Source organism: Panthera leo, chromosome E2 (genome assembly GCF_018350215.1).
Source record: "Panthera leo isolate Ple1 chromosome E2, P.leo_Ple1_pat1.1, whole genome shotgun sequence".
In the NCBI taxonomy this organism is placed as follows: Eukaryota; Metazoa; Chordata; class Mammalia; order Carnivora; family Felidae; genus Panthera; species Panthera leo.
In genome coordinates this window covers 15,896,486-15,921,530 of record NC_056693.1, presented here as the reverse complement: position 1 = coordinate 15,921,530, position 25,045 = coordinate 15,896,486, and the positions used below count along the sequence as shown (strand labels likewise).

Genomic DNA, 25,045 nt, shown 5'->3' with positions numbered 1-25,045 from the left:
TTACTGTCAGGGACAACTTCCTCCACTTTACCACCCCTTCCCTTTAACTTTTGTCTCCTTCATCGCTAGAGGGAAGGGATCATGAGATACACTCAGGGTCTCCTCAACACTCATCACACCTGCCGTTCGGGACTCCCAGCCATCAGCATGCAGAGCTATGAACAGTGGAGTAGAGTCTGCCTCCATTGCAAACCTCCAAACACTATGCTGGGTCTTCTGATTCTAAAGTCCATTTTCTTTCTACTATATCAGTGCCTCTTATATTAATGCCAGATCTTCATTTATTTCTGTGCCAGATACTTTCCTTCCTGTGGTCTTTAGGGGGGGATGGGGGGAAGCAAGGAAGGAAGAGGACAAGGACAGACTCTTCTGGCTGAAGGCCTCCAGAGGGTAAGTGCCCAATGCCTTTTGGGATCTTTTCCCACTCTGAGGAATATATATCTGGCCTCCCTGGCTACCTTTCTGGAGAAGCAATGTTTGAGGAACAGGGACACATATTACAGGGCCTGCTGCAAATGAGAGCCTCCTCTTTATTCCATATATCGAAGCTTGTTTCTGGAGCTGGGTAGGGAAAGGGCTTTCGCCTGGCCCAAACTCTATGTGGGCCCTAGGGATAAGGGTCTAGATTATGGTGACAAGGCCTTTCTCCAGGTGGGAGTGAAAAGTCCTGACCTCCCGTCAGTCCCAGATTAGGGGGTGGGAGCAATGATGTGGGGCATTTCCTTGGTGAGGTGAATATCCGCTTCAGGCAGGCTCTTCCAGGCGAGTTCTAAGATCCCATAGTGAGCAATGCCCATGGGAAGTGTGGTACAGACATTATTCTGACCTGGGAGGGACACCACCTCCTGGAACTCCAGGGGACCCTTAGAGTTCTGAGAGCCACCACAAAGCAGGTGGTAAAACAACCTCTCCCCAGGAGCTAGGTCCGTGGCCCATAGGGCCTCCTTGTAGCTGATCTCTTGGGACTGGGGCTCCCCCCTCAGTAATAGCTCCTGCAGAAGCCTCTGGATTCGGGGTGACTTAAGGTGGTACAGGTCCATGAGCTGGTAGAACTGTTCCATCCAAGTGGCGCTGTCATCTGCATATCGCTGTTGCAACATCCGCAGAACATAGTAGAGTGCCACAAACGTCTCCCATTGAGGCAGCTCTTCCTTCTTCTTGGAGACGGCCTGTGCCTTCTTTTCCAGCTTGGGCAATTTGGGAAACCTGCCTTTATCCTTAAAAGCCCAGAAGTCCTTTTGAAACATCAGTGCAAGGGTTTGTTTTTCCACTGAGCCCTCAGCACCTGGGAACATGGCTTTTGTGGTGGGATGACAGTGTCTCCTCTCCATCTCCCTGAGAGCAGCGGACATCTGCTCTGCCCGTGCGCTCCTGTAAGGCTCTCCTAGAAGGTGCCAGTTTATACCCTTTGGGGTTGGAATCCTTTGGGTATCTAATGGAGGCTTTGATGGGGGGACAGCCAGAGGTTTTAACCAGCTTTCCTTTTCCTTTCCTTTTATAGGAGGGATCACTTTCAGGTACTTTGGACCCGTGGGCTCCTTAGTGGGTTTTGCACTTCGTGATTCCAGGACCTGCTTGTGACGGTTCACAATGGCTTCGAGTTGGGCCAGATGTATCCAGTCTAGGTTTCCCTTTGAGGTGAGGTCTTTGAGAAGCTGGCACAATCTGTGGAAACTATCCCTAGAAAGCTGTTCTCCTGCCTCCAGCCGTTCTAGGACATGGTGGAGCCACTCTACATCCGAGAGTCTTAGCTCAGCGCCTGTTTTCTTAGCCAAGATTCGGGGCACAGGTAATTGCACCTCAGTCTGTCTCCTCAGAGATGGATGATGCCACAAAATCCACTGCCACTTGGGCCCTAGTGGTTTGCCTTGGAGTTTGTGAGCTTCCATGGTCTTCCTCAATATGTGAGATAAACATGAGGTCTTGAAGTCTGGCTCTGGGGACTGCAAAACTCTATCCAAAACTTGGAGAGGTAAGGGCTTATGTTTCTTCAACAGTTCTTTTTTATCCAAAAACCTTGACTCTGGAAATGTCCTGGATGTCTCAAGTGTTCTGGCCTTTTCTTCCCAGGATACTTGTTTCATTGACACTGGCACTGGTATCTTCTCTTTCCTGTCCAAAGCTATTGAGATCAGTTCCTTGGAAGGGACTTTCAGAACTTTTAGTTGTATAGCACTGTCTTTGATATCAGGGATTCTTTTTCCAATAGAGGGGATTATTTCTCTTCCTCTTCGGTCTTTTTGTCTTTGTTCTTGAAGCTTAGGTAATTTTTCTTTTTTAAAGATCTCTTTTTCCTTGTCTGCCTCTTCTTCCAGTGAGCTTTTCTCTAGTGAGTCTTTCTCACTCAGACTTTCTGAATCTTCCTCACTGATGCTTTCCTCCTCCTCCTCTGATACTTCCTCCTCCTCCACTGACACTTCCTTCTCTTCCCCTTCCTCCTCCTCCTCTTTTTCCTCCTCCTCCTCCTCTTTTTCCTCTTCCTCCTCACCCTGTTCCTGCACCTCCTCCTCCTCCTTCTCTTTCTCCTCCTTTCCCTCCTCTTCCACCTCCACCTCCTCCTCCACCACCCCCACCTCCATCACCCCTTCCCTTACTGCCCTCTCCTCCACTACTCCCTCCTTCTCCTCCTTTTCCTCCTCCTCCTCCTTTTCCTCCTCCTCCTCCTCCTCCTCCTCTTCCTGCACCTCTTTCTCCTTCCTCTTTTTCTTTTTCTTCTTCTCTTTCTCCTCCTCTCCCTCCTCTTCCACCTCCACCTCCTCCTCCACCACCCCCTCTTCCATCACCCCTTCCCTTACTGCCCCCTCCTCCACCACTCCCTCCTCCTCCTCTTCCTCCTCCTCTTCCTCCTCCTCTTCTTCCTCCTCCTGTTCCTGCACCTCCTCCTCCTCCTCCTTCTTCTCTTTCTCCTCCTTTCCCTCCTCTTCCACCTCCACCTCCTCCACCACCCCCTCCTCCATCACCCCTTCCCTTACCGCCCCCTCCCCCACAACTCCCTCCTCCTCTTCCTCCTCCTCCTCTTCCTCCTCCTCTTCCTCCTCCTCAGACAAGCTCTCTCCCTCTATTTCATCTAATAGGCTTTCCACTTCCTTGGAAAAGCTCTCCCTACTTTCCCTTTGACTGGGAAGCTCTCCCTTTGTTGTAACCACTGTCTTTAGCTCTTTTCTCTTTCTCGACCTTTGTTCAAGCAATGGTATTACCTCTTCTTCCTCTGTTACTGCTCCCTCCTCTTCTTCCTGTATGATTTCTCTCTGTTGTCTGGCCAATCTGCTTTCTTCCTTGGTTATTTCTTCCTCTTTCTTTATCATTCTTTTCATTTCCTTGGCCAGTTTTCTCTGCTTCTTAGCCAGTTTCTTCTCATCTTTGGTTATTTCCAGTTGTTCCTCTGAAAAATCCCACTCTTTAGCATCAAGTTTATTTTGTTCCTTGCCCAATCTCCTTTCCTTTGCAAAGAATGACCTCTTTCTCTTTGTCAGCTCTATTTCTTCCTGGGTCAGTTTCGTTTCTTCTTTGATAAGGTTTTGAAGTGCCGGTAAGATTTTGCCGCTCGCTTTTGATTGTTCCTTGGAAGTGCCCTCCCTTTCTGTAGCCAACTTCCTTATTACTTTGGCCAGCTTCCTCTCTTCCTGGGCATACACTCTTTCTCCTCTGGTATATTCCAGTTTTCCTTTGGCAATGTCCCTTTGCTCTGTGGCCAATATCCTATCTTCATATGCCAGTATCTTCTCCTCTAGTGACAATTTCTTCTTGATTAGTTCTAGCTCATTCTTAGTCAGTTTCCCCTGTTTTAAGGCTTCTTTGGTCTCTCCTGAGAAGAGAGTTTGCTTTCCCTCAGCCAGCCTCACCTTCTCTTGGGCCAGTTTCTTCATTTCCATGTCCAGTGCCTTTTCTTCCTTGGTGCTCTCCCACTCTCCTCTGAGGAGTTTCAGTTCTTGAAATATTGCCCTCTTCTCCACAGCTAACTTCATCTTGTCCAGGGATAGATTGTGCCGCTTCTCAGCCAGACTTTCCTCTAATTGGGCCAGCTTTTTCTCTGCCTTAGCCAGCTTCTCCTTCTTCTGGGAAAGTTTTTCCTTTTCTTCCATCAGCGTCTCCTCTACCTGAACCAGTTTCTTCTTGTACACATCCAGTTGCTCCTTTGCTTCAATTAATTTATTTCTGTTCTGGGTGAGGTTTTCTTTGAACTTCAGGAAGTTATTTTTCTTCTGAGTAAATTTCGCTCTCTCATAAAGCAGATTCTCCTTCTCCTGAGCCAGAGACTTCCCCCTCCAGGCTAGGATATCCTTGTTCTTTATGAGTTTCTCCTTCTTCTGGACCAATTTTTCTTTTTCCTGGGCCAGTTTTAACTTGTTCTCCATCAGTTTTTTCCTTTTCTGGGCAAGCCTTTCCTCTTCTTCAGGCAGTTTCTCCTTGTCTTTGGCCAGTTTCCTCTCTTCCTGGATCAGCAACTCTTCTTCCAGGGCCAGTGCTTTCTCTTCCTTAATCAGTTTCTGCTCTTGCCAGGCCAGTGTCTTCTCTTCCTGGCCCAGTCCTTCCTCCTCCTCAGCTAACTCCTTCTCTTCCTGGCTCAGTTCTTCTTCTTTCCAAGCCAGGTCCTCCTCTTCCAATGCCAGCTCCTCCAATTCCTGGGATAGTTCCTTTTCTTGCAATGCCAGATCTTGCTCCTTCTGCTCCAGTTTTTCCATTTTCTGGACTAATACTGTTTTTGCCTCAGCCAGCTTCCCTCCTCTCTTTGCTATTTTCTCTTCTTCTCGAGCCAGTGCCTCAGATTTCTTGGCCAGTTTCTTCCTTTTCTGGGCCAGTTTCTCTGCTTCCTGGGTTAGCTTCTCCTCTCTTTGGGCCAGTTTTTCCTCTTTGTGGACAAACATCCTCTCTGCCTGGGCCATTGTCCTGTCTCTTTGAGCCAGCTTCCCATATTCTCTGGCAAGTTTCCTCTCTTCCTGGGCCAGCTTTCTCTCTTCTTGTGCTAACTTCTCTTCTTCTTGTGCCAGCTTCCTTTCTTCTTGGGCTCGTTTTCTTTCAGCCTGGGCCTGTTTCCTCTCGATATAGGCCTGTTTATATTCTTTTTGGGTTTGTCTTAGCTCTTCTTCTCCTCCTCCTCCTTCTTCTCCTTCTCCCCATTTCTGAAAAAATTTTTCTCCCTCCAGGGTCAGTTCCTCCTCCTTATCCTTGAACTGTGGCTCCTTGGACCCGGCTGATACCTGTTCCCAGATCTCTGCCCACTCATCCCATCTCAGCTTCCTCTTGTCCTCATCCAGCTTTTTCTCATCTGCGAGTGGCTTCTTTTTATCCGTTTGTGCTTCCTCCTCTTCCTCAAGATGCTTCCTGTCCGAAGCTTCCTTCCATTCATTCCAGGATATCCTCATCTCACCACGGGCCTGTGTCCACTCATCCCAGGACTTCTTCCACTCCTGCCAAGACAGCTTCCTCTCTTCTGTAACTGGTCTTCCTTCTTGTACAACCACTCCCTCCTCTGGTTTGGCCATTTCCTCCACTTCCTGACCCACATCCCTCTCTCCTTTGGCCACTTTCCTCTGTTTTTTATCCACTTTTATTCCCTGCCAGACTGCTTTCCTCTCTTGTTTAAAGGGCTTCTTAAAGGATTTCTTCTCTTCTTTCTTTGATATTCGTTTTCCCTTGGTTAGGTAACCTGGTTCTAAAAACATAACTTTCTTTTTCTTGCCTTTTTTGGAAATCACCTGGGTTTCCTGCAAGTTTGGCATGTTGCTTGCTTCCTTTTGCACTTGCTCATGTGCCTCTGGTATCTCATCCTCCCTCCTGATCGCTACATCTTCTCTAATTGCCCCCTCATGAATAAAAATTGGTTTCTCCTCTGGCCAGGCTACATCCCAGTTGTGGTCCTCAAGCAGAACGCCACTTTTTTTCTTCAAAAAGGGGCAGATCTCCTGAAAAAGTTCCCAACTGGGCTGCCGATCTGCCAGTACCTCTTGAGCCATGGTCACTAGCTCCATGTTTAGAGCTTCTGACATTTTGGTTTGGGAACCAGATATTCTCAGGGTCATAAGACGACACAGAGCATCCCGCCATGATGAGCCATCTCCAGGGGTGGCCCTGTGGCCAGGCACTCCAGAGGCACCTCGCCCTCTGGCCTTCAGCGTCTTCACAACAGGTTCAACCTTTACAGCAGACAGAGATTTCTCAACTGTAACTCCAGATTCTTTTGTCTTCTTCTTGTGCCTCTTTAGGGGCTTCTTAACTGTTTTTTTCTTGCCTCTTTTGTCATGTAATTTCCTCAGCATCTTCAGGGTCAGTGCAGTATGGTCCTTTGGAGTGTCTTCCTCTGGAGGTTGTTGTTCAGCATCTTTTGAAATCTTTAACACACTTACGGTTGAAGACCTTCCAGAACGGATGGCTGTATCCTTCACCTCATATAGTGCAGCTTCACTCTGGTCACTTTCACCCTCTAAGGGACCTGGTGCTTTGCCAGCCCCTTTTATTTTCTTGAGGGCCCGCCATAATTTTCGGGCTGCAGGGAAGATCATGAGACATAGATAAGGAAGGCATGGCATGGAAGGCTTAAGTCACACCCTTCCCACTAATGGCATGAGCTAAGAGGAATTGCCATAAAAGAAGTAGCAACAGAGGGGCTGAGGCTTAAAAAAAAAAAAAAAAAGGATTCTCCTTACTTTATTCCAGTCCTCCCCCCTCCCAAATCCTATGAACATAAGCCTTGAAGTCTCCCTGAGTTTGGGTAGATTCTTCCTAGGAAAGTTCTTTTGGTGAAAACATCTGTCTACTTGTCTCTAGTCCTACCTGGTTGATATCTCTTGACCCATGTTAGCCCTAACTGTGTTGCCTCTTGGGGACCCTGAGGCATGAACCAGATCACCCCATACATACTGTGCTTTTTTCTCCCTGCTCGGCCCCGTCTTTGGCCTTTGCTGGGCTTGATGGCAACTTCAGATTCTTTAGGAACTTCAGGTTTCTTGGAAAGGGACAAAAGTTCAGAAATTCTTGCAACCTCTAAAGAAAATGCAGGCTTTTTGTCTCCCTCTGACAAGGTCAGGTTTTCATTCAGTCGCTGCTCCACTTGAGTGTGAAGCATTTGTAGATCTGTTGCCTGCATCCCCAGCAGATGGTCCAGGGATTCCTCCCCAATCATTTCCCGCCTATGAAAGTCAAAGGAGATTCCTCTGACATGGTGAGTCAGAGACAACAGGGAGAATGAGAAGGAAAGAACTACCATGGAACAGGTTAGGGGCTTGGCAAAGTGGCTAAGAGACAGTGTATGTCGAGGTAAAGAAAGTCCAAGAAGAAAGAAGAAATCTAGAAAGCCAAGGTGGCAATGAATGGAGTTGTTTGTATGGGGATTGTAGGGGTAGGAGAAAAGGATGAACAGGGGAACTTCGAGAAGTAAGGGACACACAGGAGTAGGAGAAGAAATGGGAGACAGGAGTGAGCAGTGGGGATTGTCAGGAGGGTCTAGGAATGGAAAAAGACTATGAAAGAGAAAAAGGACAGGAAGAATGAATGCACAGGTACAAAGAGATAGTGAAGGAAGGGAAGGGGAGAAGAAAACTAGAGGCTAGTCAAGAATTGCAGAAGGCACAAAAAACTTACTGCATCTCCTGGAAGGTCTCTTGGTGCTGGATCAAGTTTAGGAGTGAGGACTTAGTGTGGATTCCAGTGTCATCCATGAGGCTCAGGGCCTTACTCCTCACTCTTTGGTCCTTGTCCATCAATCCTTGGGCCAGAGGCATGGCAAAGAGATGAGTAATCATTCCTAGACGCTTCAGCCCTTCCCAGGCTAGCTCTCGGATCAGTGGATTGGAATTGGTGGTATCATCCAGTAGATGATGGGCTGTTTCAGAGCGCAGGGCTGAAGACACCTCGTAAGAGGCAAAGATTTGCCCTAATGCACCAATACAGCATTGGTACTTGAGTGGAGAAGCATGGATCATAATGTTGAGGATTGTCTCCACCAGGCTATTAATAGCTATTTCACTCATCTTTTTGCCCAGCCAACTGCGGTTTGCCGAGTCTGTAAGGACACTGTAGGTTACATCCTTGGATAATCTCATTTGTATGAAGTCTTCATCCTCCTTTTCCTGTAAATATACTCCTCCATCACTTACAAATTTTGCCCTACTGTGCCAGAAGAAGAATTGTTGGGACTTGTCCCATTCTATTTCCCGCATAGGTGAATGCAGGGTGCACTGGAGGAATATTGGACAGCCCTCTGGCCAAAGACGGGCACGAATCACTGAGTTGGGGATGTAGCAGTCAGGAGCCAACAGCCATTTCCGCCCTTTACCAAAGTAGCATCGCAGTATTTGGTAGGGGTTGAGTCCCTCCCAGGTAGTCAGCTGTAGTTGGGGAGGAACCACGTAATGGGAGTGATGAGATTTTCTCACCTCCATCGAATTGGTTTCAGAATCATGTCTGAAGGCAGACAGTACTATGGGACTCCCTTGCTCATCTTCTATGACATGGGGCACCGTATGGTCAAAGGCAATGGCCCGCTTATTGACCAGTTCCTCTAGTCCCACTAATTCCTGTTGCCCTTTTTCAAGGTAGATATACTTGGGCACAAACATGGTCTCAAAGGAGAAGAAAAAGCTGGGTATGAAAGGCTTAGGGGTCTCTAGCACTTCATCCGGCATGCTCATAAAGGAAAGGCGAGACAGCAGAGTTGGGTGAAGCAGTTTGAGACAGGACACCAGATAAAGACTCTGGTTAAAGGTCACAAGCAAGTCACCCCGGTCATTTGCAAAGCAGAGTGGGCCAAAGTGCAGCGATGAGTCCAGCATAGCTACAAGTCTGCCATGGAAGTTCCAGACCCGGACAGAGCCATCAATAGCACCTGTGACAAAAAGACTCAAGGACAGGCAGACGTCAAAGGATGTGATGGTACACTGGTGCAGAGGCAATGTCTCTATGAACGCCGAGCCTTCCTGTGACTCAGAGGACAGGAAAGCACGGAACTTCCAGAGACGCAGGCAGTTAGTCTCTGTGATGGCACCCACAGAATTGGGTAAGAGTATCAGGTGTTTTAGGTGACAGCTGCTGAGGATGCTGGTGAGGGGCTTCAAACGTACTTTCTTCCCTTCAAACACTGCTTCTGATAGGTGGACGTAGTCATCCATTCCATAGGAGCAGAGCAAAGCATTTTCTCGGCTACCAAAAAGCCCTTCAGGCAGCGTAGAGAGTGCCAGTACAGCTCCAAAATGCATGAACTTCTCTATTCGGGCACAGCTGTGCTGGGAAAGCACTCTTATCACACCACTCTGGTGTCCAGAGAACATTAGTCCTTGTAGACCCCGACCCAGGTAGAAATGCCCGTAAGCCAGGCATTGTACCCAGTCTTGAGAATCGGGTGAGGTGCACAAGAGATACTTGGCCGGGCATGGGCAACGGGTCGTGTCAAACACCAGCACATCTGCGCTGCCTGTCGCTACAAAGAGCTCCTCTTTCTCTGGGTCATAGGCCCAATCCACAGCTTGGTCCAGGAGTGAGAAGGGCCAGGTGAGGAGCAGAAGATCCCCTGTGACTGGGGACACAAAGCGCAATAAGCCATCGTCAGTAGTGCACAGGATCCGGAAGCAGTTATCACCGCAGCGGACCCGACGCACCTGCTGGGGAGCAGAGCCACAGACATTGAATAGGCTGTAGAAGCAGGGCAGACGGCGCAAGGAGAAAGAAAAGGTAGTCTGGCAGAAGAAAGTAATGCTGTCAATAAACTGGAGTCGACAGAGCTCCTCCTCGAGTTCGAGCCACCGCAGCAGGTTCCCGGAAGTGAGGTTCCACTCCTTGATTAAGCCTTCCTTGCCAGCCGTCAGCAGGGTGTGGGCTTCGGGCCGGCTGCGGATACAGACTACTGATGAGAAATGGGCCTTGAAACTATGGATAGAGTGGCCCCGAATGAGGCTCCATACTTGGATTTCCCCAGTGTTGTTCCCAGCATAGAGAAGGCCCTGGTCAAAACAGGTGAAGCAGCAGGTGATAGAGGAGCCACTGGTGGTAGAAGTGAACCTCTCCACCTCAGCTAGCTGGCCGTGACCCTGGCGCTCGAGGACCCTCACCATAGTTTCACACAGGGCCAGGAGGGAGCCATTGGGGCCATTCAGCATGATGTCTTGGACAAGCTCATCACCAGGCATGGGAACCATGTGGGCTATTTGGAGGCCCTTGCCACTCCGCTCAATGATCCAAGTGACAACGGCCCCCAGGCTGCCTGACAGAAGCATTTTCATTTCTGGGTCATAGCAGAGGCAGTTGATGTTAAAGCGGCAGGGCACTATACTCAGGGGTTTGAATGACCGAAAGTGGTCCCCAAAGAGCCTCAGGATCAGGTCGCCACAGTAGGCCACGAGGATGTGAAAGGAACCCGTGTGGACCATGGACTGGATAGGCGGCAACCGTTCAGTCATGGAGAATACTCTCTTCTCGACCATGTCCTCAGTTTTGCTCTTCATCCATACTATAGCCTAGAAGACAGTAAGATGGAAACTGCCTAGAAGAGATAGTAGAAGAGGAAAGGGCAGAACAGTCCACTATTTTCCCCCATTCTTGTCCTGAAGAGGACTTGGAAGACTCTAGAGTGTTTTTACCCCCTGGTTATGGGAATTGGGAATACGGTAGAAGCAGGAAGCTTGGGACCCCTTCCCTAACCTTAGCCTACTTTAGGGGAACCAGAAAATCTACTCAGTGGGGAGACTGTAATCAGAGAAAGGATGAGGGGGGAATCTTAGATCTAGGTCACTTTCATCAAGAGGTAGATTTTCCTTTGTTGGTCTGGGGTGAGAGCTTATGTGGGCATGGCCCCTGTAGAATGGGCTAAGAAGGAGAAGAAAAGCTAGGCAGTTTTACCTGTATTTCTTTTGTGCTTGTCACCCAAGAGAGGGAGGCAAAGAAGCTGGCATCGCTGAAGTAATGGCATATAAGCGGCATATTGTGAGGATGGCGAGACTCTCTGAACAGTATCTGGGACCGGTCGCTCAGCACAACTACATCCTTGTTTGAGTCATCTGAAGCTTGCTGGGGAGAGGTATGGTGTAAGTGAAGAGGCCAGGGCACACAGGCACTAAGTATATTCTCACACAAGTCCCAACCGAAGCAGTTCCCAAAGTCATGCCTCGTGCCCATTACCCCCCCACATGCACAGCTTTATCCCTTGTAGGACACTCGCGCTTCACAAGCGAGCCACACAACACCCAACACAAGAGAGAACCGAACCTCTACAGGGCCTATACGGGCAAATTTCATAGTGTGAGCACAGGGGAAATCATGTTCCCAACATACCTGTTCTCTATGTCATAAAAGACGCATTTAACACATTACCCAGGCAAGGGCACCACCGTATACCTACATTATATGTAACAGAGTGTGACCAAAAAAATCCATGCAGCTTGAAGTTCTTTTTATTTTTTTTATTTTTTAAATGTGTATTTAGTTTTAAGAGAGACAGAGCGTGAGCAGGGGAGACGCAGAGAGAGAGGGAGACACAGAATCCGAAGCAGGCTCCAGGCTCTGAGCTGTCAGCACAGAAGCCCATACGGGGCTCGAACTCATGAACCACGAGATCATGACCTGAGCCGAAGTCGGACACTCAATCAAATGAGCCACCCAGGAGCCCTCAGCTTGAAGTTCTTAAAGCTTAAAAGTGCATAAAGACTTTTAGGACACCCTACCTGGCTTTTAAACTTGACAGAGGAAGATAGTGTGTGTATTATCCCACCGTGATAGAGCATGTGCTATGAAACATGTACCTGGGATGGTTTACACAGAGCCAACCATAGCAAAACTGAGGTTGGCAAATGTTCTGTCTGGTGCCTTCTCCCTTCTCTTTGAGAAAAATCTCTCTCCCCAAAGTGTTCACCTTCCACTATCAAAGTGTACTTGCAAGAGATCCCTAGACTCATTTGGAAATTGATGGCCCATCTCCTACTGTGCCTGCTTCCTGCTTCCATGGAAAAATCTATGCTCCTGTGAAGTGCTCATAATGATTAACACAGATAGAGGCCAATAACAAGTTTATGTCCTACATATACATTACCTTGTTTTTATGTATGATGTCATTTATGAGGTATTTAAAATCCTGCCACGGGGGAATGAGTCTGGAAGAAGCCATCACCTTGATTATTCTGCGTCAGGACCGTTGCTCAAAAATCTGTGGGAATCCAAAAGAGGACAGCTTAGCCATTACTACTTTTTGAGGAGCTAGGAAACAAAAATCAATTCATGAAATCATGTTTATTGAACACTCTTTGAATGTCAGGGAATATGCATAAGACCTGCCTTCTCATTTAATCCTGAGGTGCTACTAGTAAGGTAGGTATTACCCCACTTTATAGATGAGAAAACTGAGGCTTAGGGAGGATAAATAAAAGAGTGGAGGATTGAATCTCAGCATTGGCTGTCCTAACTCACTAGGTTATTACAGGTGAAGGAAGCAGGGAGAGGGGCCAGAAAGGAATACCATCATAGGAAAATAACATTTCTTTTCTGCTGGTAGTGTGTCAAGAGAGTATTTTGCAAGGACTAGGAGTAACCAAAGCGTGGTCCCTGGACTTCCACTATGGGGATTCCTAGGGAAGGGGCCATCTTAACATGGAGAACCCTAGGTTCTGGTCTAGACCTACTGAAGCAGAACCATGGAGATGGGACCCAAGGGCCTTCACTTCTGACAACTTCCCTAGGTGTTTCTATGGACATTCAAGTCTGACTACTGAAACAGAAAATTGAGAGGATGGAGCCCAGGACTAAGAGTCGACCCCACCTTGCACTGCTGGAGAAAGGATCCAGCCATTTGACTTTGCAGGTTTTCCCAGGCTTGTAGAATCAAGTATCTCTCTTACCCGTGATGCATCTGCTGTTCATCATCCTTTTCCTCATTCCCTTCCCCGTGGCCTTCATGAGGACAAACCTCTACTTTTCCTTCTTGGATTGGGAATCCTACTTTTTATTTCATTTCATTTAATTTATATTTTTAAAGTTTCTTTATTTTGAGAGAGAGCACACAAACAGGGCAAAAAGAGGGAGAGAAAGAATCCCAACCAGGCTCCTCACTGTCAGTGCAGAGCCCGACGTGGGACTTGATCCCACGATCCTGGGATCATGACCTGCGCTGAAATCCAGACTCAGCTTAACTGACTGAGTCCCCCCAGGCGCCCCTATTTTATTTTAATTTTATTTTGTTTTATTTTATTTTATTTATTTTAAAGTTTATTTATTTATTTTGAGAGAGTGTGCACAAGCAGGTCAGAGAGAGAGAGAGAGAGAGAGAGAGAGAGAGAGAGAGAGAGAGAATCCCAAGCAGGCTCCACACTCAGTGCAGAGCCTGACATGGGGCTCAATCTCACAACTGTAAGATCATGACCTGAGGTGATATCAAGCATCAGACGCTCAACTGACTGAGCCACCCAGACACCCTGGGAATCCTACTTTTAATAAGCCTCCTCTGTCAGGGAGTGTGGCATTACTGGTCTGACGATGGGCTTGTCTTCCTCATTTGTAAAATGAAAATATCAGTCTTGCCTACTTCACAGGATTGTTGCAAAGATCAAATAAGATAATTCCTGTGAATTCCTTTTTAAGTATACTCTGGAGCAACAAACAACGATTGCTGTTTTTAGACTGGTTTAGTTCTCAGACAAGTATTTCTTTCTTTCCAAACCATACTTCGTACTTTTCAGTTGCTCTGGAAATGTGACAGCTAAATTTATAGTCTGGTCAGCAGAGGGCACTAGAGGCTATCCTTGTACCTGCCAGATGAAAGAAAACTGATGAACTTTGTTTTAAGAAGTGGCTCCTGAAGTGTGATCTCCTAGGCCAGCAGCGTAGGTTATCACCTGGGAACTTGTTAGAAATGCAAATTATCAGGCCCCACACCAGATCTAAAGAATTGGTAACTCTGAGGGTAGAGTTTTACAGCCTCTCCTGCTGATCTTTATGCCTACTGAAATCTGAGAACTGCTTACTTGGAGAGTATTTGGAGTTCTAGATCAGTTTGGCCCGGGCCTCCTGAGGCAAGGTCAGCAGAATCCACCCTCTGGCATGGCTAAGCCTAGACCCTGTGTTGCCACAGAGACTTGGTGGCTGGGTTTGGGGGGAAACAGTAGGCAAAACTTGTCATCATCCTCTCATGTGTAGAGTGGGTTAGAGCCCCCTCCCCCAAAAGTTTTCACACCAATCACTTGATTAGTTCTCAAAAGAATTTTGAGAGGGAGATAATATTCATCTCCATTATACATTAGGAGGAACATGAATTCAAAGGGGAAAAGGGAGCTGTTGAAGACTACACAGGGTAGATCCAATCCACAATTCAGATCCAATCCATAGTTCAGGATTCTTCTATCATATCAGAGGAGGAAGAGGTTCTGTCAGCTGGTGCTCAGGAAACTCTGACCCACAAACCTAATGGGAACTGGTGACTGTCAGGCACTAGTGTGCCTCTGTCTCTACTGTCCCCAAGGCTGCATGCTGCCCTCCTGCCGTATCTTTCCTTATTCTAGTCCCCTGTAACCCTATACTTGCTGCTGTCTTGGGCCACATTTCAGGATCCAGTGTGAGCTGCTTCACATCCTGCACATCAGTGGATGGCCCAGTGGGCCAGTCCCCATAGCTCAGATTTACCCCACTGGCTCCTCGACGCCCCAGAGTTAGGGAGAGAGTAGTCATTTGTAACAAATTTGTAGTCATTGTCATCAGTTTCCATTGTTTATGATATCTGCTCTGGTCCAACTTCTCTTGACTAGCCTGCAAAAAGCAAGCGGTTGGGACCCTTTGGGGGCAACATTCCTTGGGGGTCAGTGAGAAAGAAGGCCTTCAAACCCCAAACCTGTATTTTTTTTGCCACTCTCTCCTAACCCACATACCAGCTTTCTCCCGTTACCCTCAGAGGATACCTCTCTCCTAAAGTTCACCCACATTTGGTTCCCTAATCCCATTATCTATCCTTCCAAGCAAATCTGGAGTGAGCTCCAGATGCCTTAATCCCAATAGTCTTGACTTTTTACTATCTTGGTAACCCAAAGATGATCTAATGGGAGAATTCAAGCCCTGCAGTCAATTTAGGGGAGTTTGTACTTGGGGCCAAGGTTTGGTATGCCCTGCTATGGAGACAAACCAGGTCTGTGACTGGCACTGCACCACATACTTTTCTTAGCTGCAGTCCACTCCAAGCTACTTTGTCAGTGGTGGTGGGATGGAAGGCCAGATTTCGGCAAGCTCTGCCTTTGTAATAAAGAGAATTGGCTCTAGGGGGCACTGCACTCCATGACACCATTGGGCCCCTAGGCTCCTTGCGGGTCATTCATGCTCTGTTATAGGAAGGTGAGGGCATAGAGTTCTTGCCCTGTAGAGCTTATAGTTCAGCAGGGAAGGCAGACTCCAAAGAGTTGTCATAAAATTGATTACAATGAGAAATTCTGAGTAATGGGTTATATCATTCTTTGAACTTCTCTGCAACTTTTAATCTTCTCAAACTTAAATTATTCTATAGATGCAGTTTTAAGAAGGAAAGGAACACAGTGCTGTGAGTACATATAACAAGGAGACTTGGCCACCCAAAAGAAGAGTGATGTGCCCTCCACACACTGAGGTGGTCCCTGCATGGTGGCTCTCACATTAGGGAACAGGGGTGCAGAAAGCTGGCACCAGAAGGGCCTAATTTGGCAGGGGGGCTGTAATGCCAGAGGTAATCCTAGGAACTGATTAGGCATTTAAAATATATTGTTTTGTTTTAATTCTTATAATGATTCTATGACTTAGCTAGCATCCTCCCTTTAAACAACTTTTTAAAAAGGACATAGTAGTCTCTCTCTCTGTCTGCCCCTCCTCTGTTTGTGCTCTGTCTCGCTCTCAAAAATAAACATTGAAAAAACTTAAAAAAAAAAAATGAACATAGTAAAAAAGAACCAAAAGATACTAAGAAGCACATAATGAAAACGCCACCTTTCACACCTGATAACTTGTTCTTGTTTCCCCTTCACAAAGGTAACCCTGGTTGTGTCTTTTTGCAGGTGTTCTATACATACTCAAGTGTGTGTGTAAAAAATATCCTTAGAAATGGTAGTACACTCCATACGCTGTCCTGCACCTCTTTCTCACCGAGTATGTCTCAGAGATTAACTCGTATTAATACTCAATAGCTCTGTCTCATTTTTCAGCAGTTGCCAGCTGCATGGTACTTAGCATTTATTTATCCAAACTTCTATTCATGGACTTTGGGCAGTTTCCAACCTTTTGCTATGACAACCTCTGCCACAAATGAGTGTCTTTGTTAATGCCTCAGAGTTTTAATTTTATTTCAGTTTTGGTTAAATGAAATTTTAAAATTGAAGCAATGTAAATGTTTTCTCTTTAAACATAACTTATTTTGGATATACAGGGTTAAATATTAATTTCACCTTCCTCTATTTTTTAAATGTAATAATTAAAATGGCAAATATGGTTGCATTGTATTTCTGTTGGGTAGTCCCGCTTTAGATTGTCACCGTCTGGCGGTGGTCTGATATGCCCACCGGACTTAGCTCCTTCAAGGTAGGCACACTGTCTTCTCGGTGTCCTCACAATCACCCAACCTGGCATGAAGTAGGTGTTTAATACGTTTCTGTTGAATTAATGAGCAAATGAGTGACCCTCTGCCCTCCCCCAGGAATATGTGCTTCCCTGCTTCAAGTCTTACTGAGCATCTTCTTGGAAGAAAGAATGAGGTGGGAAAGGTATCGAATGGGTTTTCTTGACAGAGGACCTTGCACTTCCAGCCAGTTCCCTCGGTAACCCCTATGGAGTTGGAGTGGTATCATCCAGTTTTTGAAAAAAAGGGTCGGATTCTAGATTATGTCAGCAGGTGGGCTAAATCTGAACAAAATTCCTAGGTGGTAGGTACCCAACAAGCACTAGACACCCTCAGAATGTGTGATCAACGACTGAAAGGTGGCTAACAGGGCCTCCAGGGCAGCCCTGTGGGTGGTGGTCCTGAGGCTTCCGTCGAAGGAAGAGCTCTGGAGCTGCTTGCGCAGGAGAGAGGCCACCACATCCGAATCCCTACACACTCGGGCATCCCTGCCATCGGCGTGGGCAGGGAGGAGGGCGTGTCCTACTCTTCGAGGCCGGGGCTATGCCTATTACCTGTGACGACAGGACCCCCGACAAGGGACGGGTACGGCGTGTGTGGCGACACCCGGGAGCTCCTATGTGAAGGACTAGACCTAGAAGGAGCGCCTAAGGAGCGACCTTGGGGATGTTGCGGGAGGACTCGCCCGACAGAGCAGTTACCCCCCAACCCCGCGCTCCGCAGAGTGTCCGAAGGGAGAGGAGTGAGCGCGCGTGCGCACTGGCGCGCGCCCGTAGGAAAAAGCCCAGCGCGCGCCTCCGCGCGCGCGTTCGAAAGGGGAAAAAAAAAGTCTCCCCCGCGGGAGCCCGCGGCGTTTAGGCCGGAGTTGGCCGGCGAGCGCGCGTGCGCGAGCGCGCACAGACGCCCTCCTCCGCCGCTCCCCTCCACTGGGGGTCTAGCGCACAGCTCCGCTGTCCCCGCCTCTCCTGAGGCTCGCGCCCTCGGGGTAAGTACCTCGCGCCTTGCGGAGGCGGGGGGGTGGTGAATCCGCCGAAGGAGGGCTGGAGGTGGACAGGGCTGGGAGAAAAGGAAAAAGCGCCCTCGCGGAACGAAGAGCTCGGCCACCGGGCTGGAGTCTGCAGAAGCCACGCCTCCATCTCTCACGCCCCTCGGGGCTGCGGAAGTGCTCTGGAGACTGGAGCGGCACCGAGGAGACAGGTGGACTACCATTCCCAGAAGGCGGCGCGGGGCTGCGCCTACTGCTCCCGGCAGTACCTGCGCGCCAGGCTTTTTTCAGTTTGGTGCCTCCTAGGGCGAAACTACAGTTCCCAGGAGGCCTCGCGCGAAGCGGCTTGGAAGTGGGCAGCCTGGAAGTCACTCGGGCCACCGGAGCTGGCGGCGTCTCCAGCGAACGGCGCGGGGCCGGACGCCGCGGTCGTGGGGCCCGCGGGGCGGGCAGCCGGGACGCCCAGGTATGTGGTTTCGGGTGCAGGGGTGGCCTCATGCACGGGTGGCGGGGAATTGGGGTCCACTCGGACCCTGAGGGTCAGCGCGGGCTGGGGACCCGGCGGACGGCCGGGTGTGGGCACCGGTTGTTGGGGGCGGCGGCGCCGGACTCGCGCCCTCCGGACCCGGCCGGACCTGTGCCCACATGATTCAACTTTCGAGACGTGCTACCCAGCGCTGTATGAAAGCATGGAGTGGGCGTCGGGTACCGATGGGTTCGCGTCCTGCCTCTGCCACTCGGGAGCTGCGTTCTGAGGAAATCATACCGAACCTCAGTTTCCCCTTCGGTAAAATGGGGAGAAGAGTGTCTTTTGGTGGGGGATTCTGTTGAGATGTTGAGATATGGCGAATAAAGCATTTGGCACATAGAATGCACTTACTACGTGTTTGCGCTATTGTTGGCTCCCAAGAAATAGGGTGAGGGTATTATCCATAAGCATAGGGTTAGTTGGAGGTGTGCGTGTAAAGGGTCGAGTCCATAGTTAGCACTCAGTGCAGGATGGCTGCCGTTAACAGAAATTATTTTGAGAGCTTTGGTTTGGGAGGCAGAGACCCAGATTCAAATTTAGGCTCTGCCATTTACCAGCGTGTGACCTTGGGCAACTGACTTCACCTCTCTGTGGCTCGGTTTCCCTATCTGTAAAATGGGGATTTTAATAGCAGCCACCTCATAGAGTTGTTTGGAGGATGCAGTGAGAATACTATGTGTAAAGTGCTTAGAGCAGCAGCTGGCACATAGTCAGCGTTCAATAAATGGTACCATTTGTTCAGCCTTTTCCCAGCATCCCAGAGACCCTTTGAGGGTGGGGCTCTGACTAGATCTAGGTCTGGGCCACTGGGGAGACCACTGGTCTAGTTGATTTCCTCTTCTACAGCCTCAGGTTCCTCATTTGTAAAATGGGATGACAGTGTCAGTCTCAGAAGGTTGTAAAGATTTGCTGAGATTGTATTCCTAGTCCAGAGCCATCTCTTACTAAGTAACAGCTCTTATGTATTATAATTGTTCTTCTTCAATGTTCTCCATCTGGCCCAGAGACTGTCTAACTGTGGGCTGTGACATGACAGCCCTGAGCTCCCCCACACATTCACTCCCAGCCTCAGTGTCCCATCTGTGAAATGGTAGTCATAGGTTTTTGTGCCAGGGTTGTTTTGATGATTCCAGGAGATAATTCATGTTTAGTGTTTAGCACAGGGCAGGGTGCATAGTAAGCACTTAATAAATGTATCTTGTTTCTCTTAATAAGCCTTTGCTGCTTATATTTATTTACAGAGCAGAGCAGGGATGAGGTTAGTGTCCCTCCCGCCCTAATTTTTACTCACGAAAGATTAAATTGTGGCACATACGTAGTATTAGAGCCTGAGAAGAGATGGTGCTGGCTGGCTGTCATCAGCCCCCTGCTCACCTTTCCCACACTCCCCCCCCCCCCCCCCCCCCAGCACATTCACTCTAGTGCTTTCTGTACCACTCTAGTGCTGCCAGCACTTGATTCTGTCTCAAAGCCATATTAGCCAGCTCCACATGTGGGCCTGAGCTTCCTTGATGTCCTCTGGTGACTTTCCCTTGGGCACCATGAACTCAACGTATTTAACCTAAACTCCTTCTCCTCCCAGACCCAGTAGTCACCATCTCAGCAAATGGGCCAACACTGACCCAGTTGCCCAAGGCAGAAACTTGAGAGTTGTTCCTCTCCCCAGCCTTTCCAGGTCCAGCTGATGGGGAAGAAGGATGCCATTTCATAGAAGCACCATTTCATTGGCCTGTTTTGGCCTCCCATCTCGTGGGCACCGAAAGTGCACCTTGGCCACTAAAGATGGCTTTTCTAATAAGGTTGAGTTGTTTCTTTTAGATCACCAAGGATTAATGTGTGTAAAACATTAGTAAGGGGCAGAGAAGACCCTATGGACTTGGCCTGACTGCAGTGGCCACAAGTGTAGCGTAAAGGCCTGGTTTCCAGGGGGCCCATTTTTACCAGTGAGGATGAGTGGTCAGTTTCTTTCCCAAAAGTTACACTGTGTCAGTGAATTGAATATCCTGTTTGGGAAGAAGGCCATCCTGGGCATTTGAGGCAGTGCACACAACAGAGAAGAGGCTGGAAAGGGAATTTATTACATCCCTGTGTAGGCTTAAATCTGTTGCCAGAAACCTGTCATTGTGATTTCATTTGATGATGGGAACCCATGGTCTCAATCACATTTATGATGGCCACCAAATTTACCTAAGTGGTTTTTTTTTTTTAATTTATTTATTTTTGAGAAAGACGGAGTGTGAGCGGGGGAGGGGCAGAGAGAGAGGGAGACCCAGAATCTGAAGCAGGCTCCAGGATCTATCTGAGCTCTCAGCGCAGAGCCCAACACGGGCTCCAACTCACAAACTGCGAGATCATGACCTGAGTCAAAGTTGGACACTTAACTGACTGAGCCACCCAGGAGCCCCCTAAATGGTTTTTTTTTTTTTAATATGAGGAAATAAAGCAGTGACTTAAAGAAATCCTGGTCTTAATTTTTAGTGACAACAGCACATGGTTTTTTAGCAGTCTGTGCGGAATGGTCTAAGAGTTAAATGTGAGCCTGTTTTTCAGAGATTGCAGTTGTCAGGTGGTAAATCAAAAATGGAATTTAGGATGCGTAGATACTGGCACTTTTTTTTCCCTATAAAACACATTTCACCGATATATTTCAAATTTGGGTTTAAAAAATGACACAGGTTGGGGCGCCTGGGTGGCTTAGTCGGTTGAGCATCCAACTTCGGCTCAGGTAATGATCTCATGGTTCGTGGGTTTGAGTCCTGCATTGGGCTTTGTGCTGACAGCACAGAGCCTGCTTCAGATTCTCTGTCTCCCTCTCTTTCTGCCCCTCTCCTAGTCTCATGCTTGTTCGCTCCCTCTCTCAAAAATAAACGTTAAAAAAGTCTTTTTTTTTTTTTTTTAACGTTTATTTATTTTTGAGACAGAGAGAGACAGAGCATGAACGGGGGAGGGTCAGAGAGAGAGAGGGAGACACAGAATCTGAAACAGGCTCCAGGCTCCGAGCCATCAGCACAGAGCCCGACGCGGGGCTCGAACTCACGAACCGCGAGATCATGACCTGAGTCGAAGTCGGACGCTTAAGCAACCGACTGAGCTACCCAGGCGCCCCAAAAAAGTCTTTTTTGAAATGATACAGGTTATGGTAACAGCTTGACCTTGATCTGTTTAACTCTAATAATCTAAATTAAATGTATTTATGTGGGGGTTTTTTGTTTATTTTGGAGAGACAGATTGTGAGTGAGAGAGGGGCAGGGAGAGAGAGGGATAGAGGATCCAAAATGGGTTTTGTGCTGACAACACAGAGCGTTTGAACACGAACCCTGAGATCATGACCGGAGCCAAAGTCGTACACGCAACCGAGTGAGCTGCCCAGATGCCCCTAATGTATTTATGTTTTAATAAGAGAATTAAACAGTCATCTCCTTTAAAGTGTTTGTTTTTAGCTTTTAGAATGAGAAACTTTTGGACTAGTTCGTGCATTTGTGCTTTGTTTAAGACTGATACTGTTCTCATTGCTGAAGACTGTTCTGGTCATGGACTTACTTTTACTTTGCCTGTATGGGAATGGGTTGAATTTTGCTTTAAAAAAAGTTATGCAGCGATACACAACGCTTGTTGTAACATGTCAAACAACACAGATGTGTAAAGAAAATAACAGGTGCTGCCCTCCACTCTAAAATCCCTTCCCCCAAAGATAACCATTTATGCGGGCAGTGAGTATTCCACTGTCAGGTTTTGTAGATAAACACAATGGATATGCTTTCTGCCCTTGGCAATTTAGGTAGCTGCTCTCCCTTGCCTTTTTCTGTGCTTCTAAGGATGCACATATTGATTGTTTTCTTCCTTCTCCCTCGCCACTCCCCCAAAAAGGAAGGGTAGGGATCAAGTCACACATATTTGTAACTTGAGTTTCTCAATTGATGATAGTCAAGTCATTATGTACAGATCCTACTCATTTTTTTTTTTTTTTTTTTTGAGATTTTATTTTTAAGTAATCTCTGTACCCAACGTGGGGCTTGAACTTACAACCCTGAGATCAGGAGTCGCATGCTCCACTGACAGAGCCAGCCGGGAGCCCCTGACTCATTCTTTTTAACAGCTAGACCCACATTCACATTCTTCAGTATGAAGAGGCCATGCTTTATTCCCCCATTCCCCTGTCACTGGACATTTAGGTTGTTTCTGGGATGTCTTTTATCTTTGCAAAAACACATCCAGTAAGCATTCTGGTACATCTAGTGGCTAAAAGCTCTTGGACCGTGAACATAACAGACAAGATCCTCACTCTCCTAGGGTGTACATTCTAGCTGGGGAGACATGCAATAAGCAAGGTAATTTTAGATGGTTTAAGTGTTCTAGAGGAAATGACAGGCTGAGGGGATAGAGAGTGGCTGATAGGGCAGGCTGGTGGTGAAGAAGAGTTGGTTACATTACCTCAGATGGTACGGGAAGGCCTGCAGGAGCAAGAGGCACCAGCTGTGCCAAGAGCTGGGGGAAGAACATTCCAGGCAGCGGGAACAGCAAATGCAAAGCCCCAAAGGCGAGAACGAGTTAACTACAAAAACAGGATCGGTGTGGCTGGAGAAGGATGAAATCACATTTTTCAAGTTCATGCTACTTTAATTTTTGTAAAATAATAATAATAATAGCGCCTTCTTTTTTTTTTAAAGTTTATATATTTATTTTGAGAGAGAGAAAAAAAGCACAAGTGGGGAGGGGCAGAGAGAGAGGGAGAGAGAATCCCAAGCAGGCTCCACACTGTCAGCACAGAGCCTGACACGGGGCTCGAACCCACTAACCGTGAGCCCACAACCTGAGCTGAAGTCGGACGCTTAACCAGCTGAGCCACCCAGGTGCCCCAGCACCTTACATTTCTTAGTGCTTCGTCTATACTAGTTGCTCTTGTAAGCATGTCACACTTTTTCTCAGCCAGTCCTCACCAAAGTCCAGTGAAGTAGATAAGTTCATGGGACTCACTTTACAGATAAGGAGCCGATTCCGGACTCCAGACTCTGCCCACATGCCACACTGCTGCTCTTCCCAGGCGCTGTTTACTAGGCCGAGGCAAGTTTGTGAAGTGGCTTCAGCAGTTCCTTTCGAAGTTGTCTGACCTGCAAAGCACTGTGGACTATATTTAGTTCATCATTCACAGACAGCAGGGGTGGTCCGGGGATGCTGTGGCATCGTTTCTACCGACAGTAAGACATGAGGGGGTCACTTTCTGTCGGGATGTTTGGTTGGTTGTTTCAGAACTGAAGGCCTGTCCTCAAATAAGGCAAAGTTGACTGCTTGAGGCGTGGTGCTGAAGGAGAGTGAACAAGGGGAGGGTCCCATTTGGGTGAGCTTTGATGGGGAACTTGGGCTGGTAGGGTGTTTCTAAGCACCAGGCCAGCATTTTTGACTGTTAAATATCAAATATGGTCCAGTAACTAAAAAGATACCTGGCTCTGCAGGTGCCGTAGCACCCTGCTCCAGCCACCATGACTGTGTCCATTTTGACTTGATGTAGCCTGGCCTTGTGGGTTGTTAAATATGTTGAATGCAAGCCAGGCCTGGCTAGATGTGAAGACAGCGGTGGATGCATTTTCAGACCAGGAGAAATGTGGAGAACATCTTTATCCAGCCATCTATGAAACATTTTGTTCTACCCTAGCCTGTGTGCCAGGCACCGTGCCAGATGCTGACAGTAAGGAGTCGAATGAGAAGACACTGGATGTCAGAGGTCTGCAACAATGTCCATTAGAAACCCACTGTGAGCTACCAACGTGGACCATACACAGAATTTACATTTTTATAATGGCCAGTTAAAAGTAAAAAGAGGGCCACCTGGGTGACTCAGTCGGTTGAGCATCCGACTTTGGCTCAGGTCATGATCTCCGGTTTGTGATTTCGAGCCCTGCGTCAGGCTCTGTGCTGACAGCTCAGAGCCTGGAGCCTGTTTCAGATTCTGTGTCTCCCTCTCTCTCTGCCCTACCCTGTTCTTGCTTTGTCTCTCTCTCAAAAATAAATAAACCTTAAAAAAAATAAGAGTAAAAAGAAGAGGAAGAAACTAATTTTAATCGTATATTTTATTTGATCTAAAATATTATCATTTCATATGTAATCAGTGTAAAAATTATTGAGATGTTTTACATTTTCTTCCCACACTAAGTCTTCACAATACAAAGTGTATCTTACACCTTTAGTGCATCTCCATTCGCGCCAGCTACTGAACATCTCAGGTGCTCAGTAGCCACATGTGTTGGACAGCGTGGGCCTGGGGTATGAGACTCACATAAATCAAGGGTGGTAGTTCACAGTGACAGATCAAAGATACTGTCCCTGTTTTATCTTGGTGAATAAAGGTGGGTGAGTGATGAAAAGCATATTAATCACAGGCAGGTATAGCTAACCCCACAGCTGTCATCCATCAAAGGTGCCTTATGGGCCTGGAATTGTGCTCATTGCTTGACGTGTGTGACTTATGTTCCGAGGTGGCAGGGACGGGTTATCCCTGTTGTACACGTGAGGAAGCTGAGCTCTGGCAATGAGAGGCCACTTGCTCGAAATTAGGAAGCGATGGAGGCTAAATTTGAACTCTGGTCCAGAGACCATACTCTTAAATCTCTGTCGGATATGCTGTATTTGTGTTTGAGGGGGATGGGCTCTGAGTTTTGAGCAATAGAAGCCACAGGAAGGACTCATCACACAAAATGGATCCCCAGAGTTTGTCAGCAACGATCCTCGAGTTTATGTTGGTGCTGGGGTGCTGGTGTAGACCTGTGGTGACTGACACTTGCACTCCTTACTTTGAGCTCCCGGTTTGGTGGAAACAGGTCTTATCTCCTAGGAAAGAGAGAGGACTTTGGAGACTGAGGAGCAGGGTGGGCGGGGACAGTGAGGGAGGCAAGAAAAGGGCCCAGCCTTTTGAAAGGCCATTCTAAACTGCTTCTTTGGGCACGAGGCCTCTTTTCTCCTACTGCTGTGGACTCTGTTCCCCGAGGCTGTGGCCCTCTGT

General features: G+C 47.8%; 2 protein-coding genes across 6 annotated transcripts in view; one reads left to right on the top strand and one right to left on the bottom strand.

The window, feature by feature from the left end:
- Positions 1 to 505: 505 nt before the first annotated feature.
- On the bottom strand, positions 506 to 17,261 carry WDR87 (WD repeat domain 87). The gene is made up of 9 exons (XM_042919235.1): positions 17,092 to 17,261; positions 12,014 to 12,127; positions 10,828 to 10,995; positions 7,579 to 10,445; positions 6,859 to 7,127; positions 2,991 to 6,484; positions 2,814 to 2,858; positions 2,685 to 2,759; positions 506 to 2,420 (listed from the first exon to the last, which is right to left on the bottom strand). The coding sequence occupies exons 2-9, from the start codon at positions 12,086 to 12,088 to the stop codon at positions 690 to 692; spliced, it is 8,724 nt and encodes a 2,907-aa protein (XP_042775169.1). The 5' UTR covers positions 12,089 to 12,127; positions 17,092 to 17,261; the 3' UTR covers positions 506 to 689.
- A 167-nt stretch (positions 17,262 to 17,428) lies between these two features.
- The window catches only part of SIPA1L3 (signal induced proliferation associated 1 like 3), a 237,245-nt gene continuing 229,628 nt past the window's right edge, over positions 17,429 to 25,045 (top strand). For 4 of the 5 annotated variants that reach the window (XM_042919979.1, XM_042919975.1, XM_042919974.1 and 1 more), the window contains exon 1: positions 17,429 to 17,988. The gene's annotated coding sequence lies outside the window, so the exon portion shown is untranslated. The remainder of the gene's footprint in view (positions 17,989 to 25,045) is intronic. The other variant, XM_042919973.1, reaches the window with a different exon arrangement.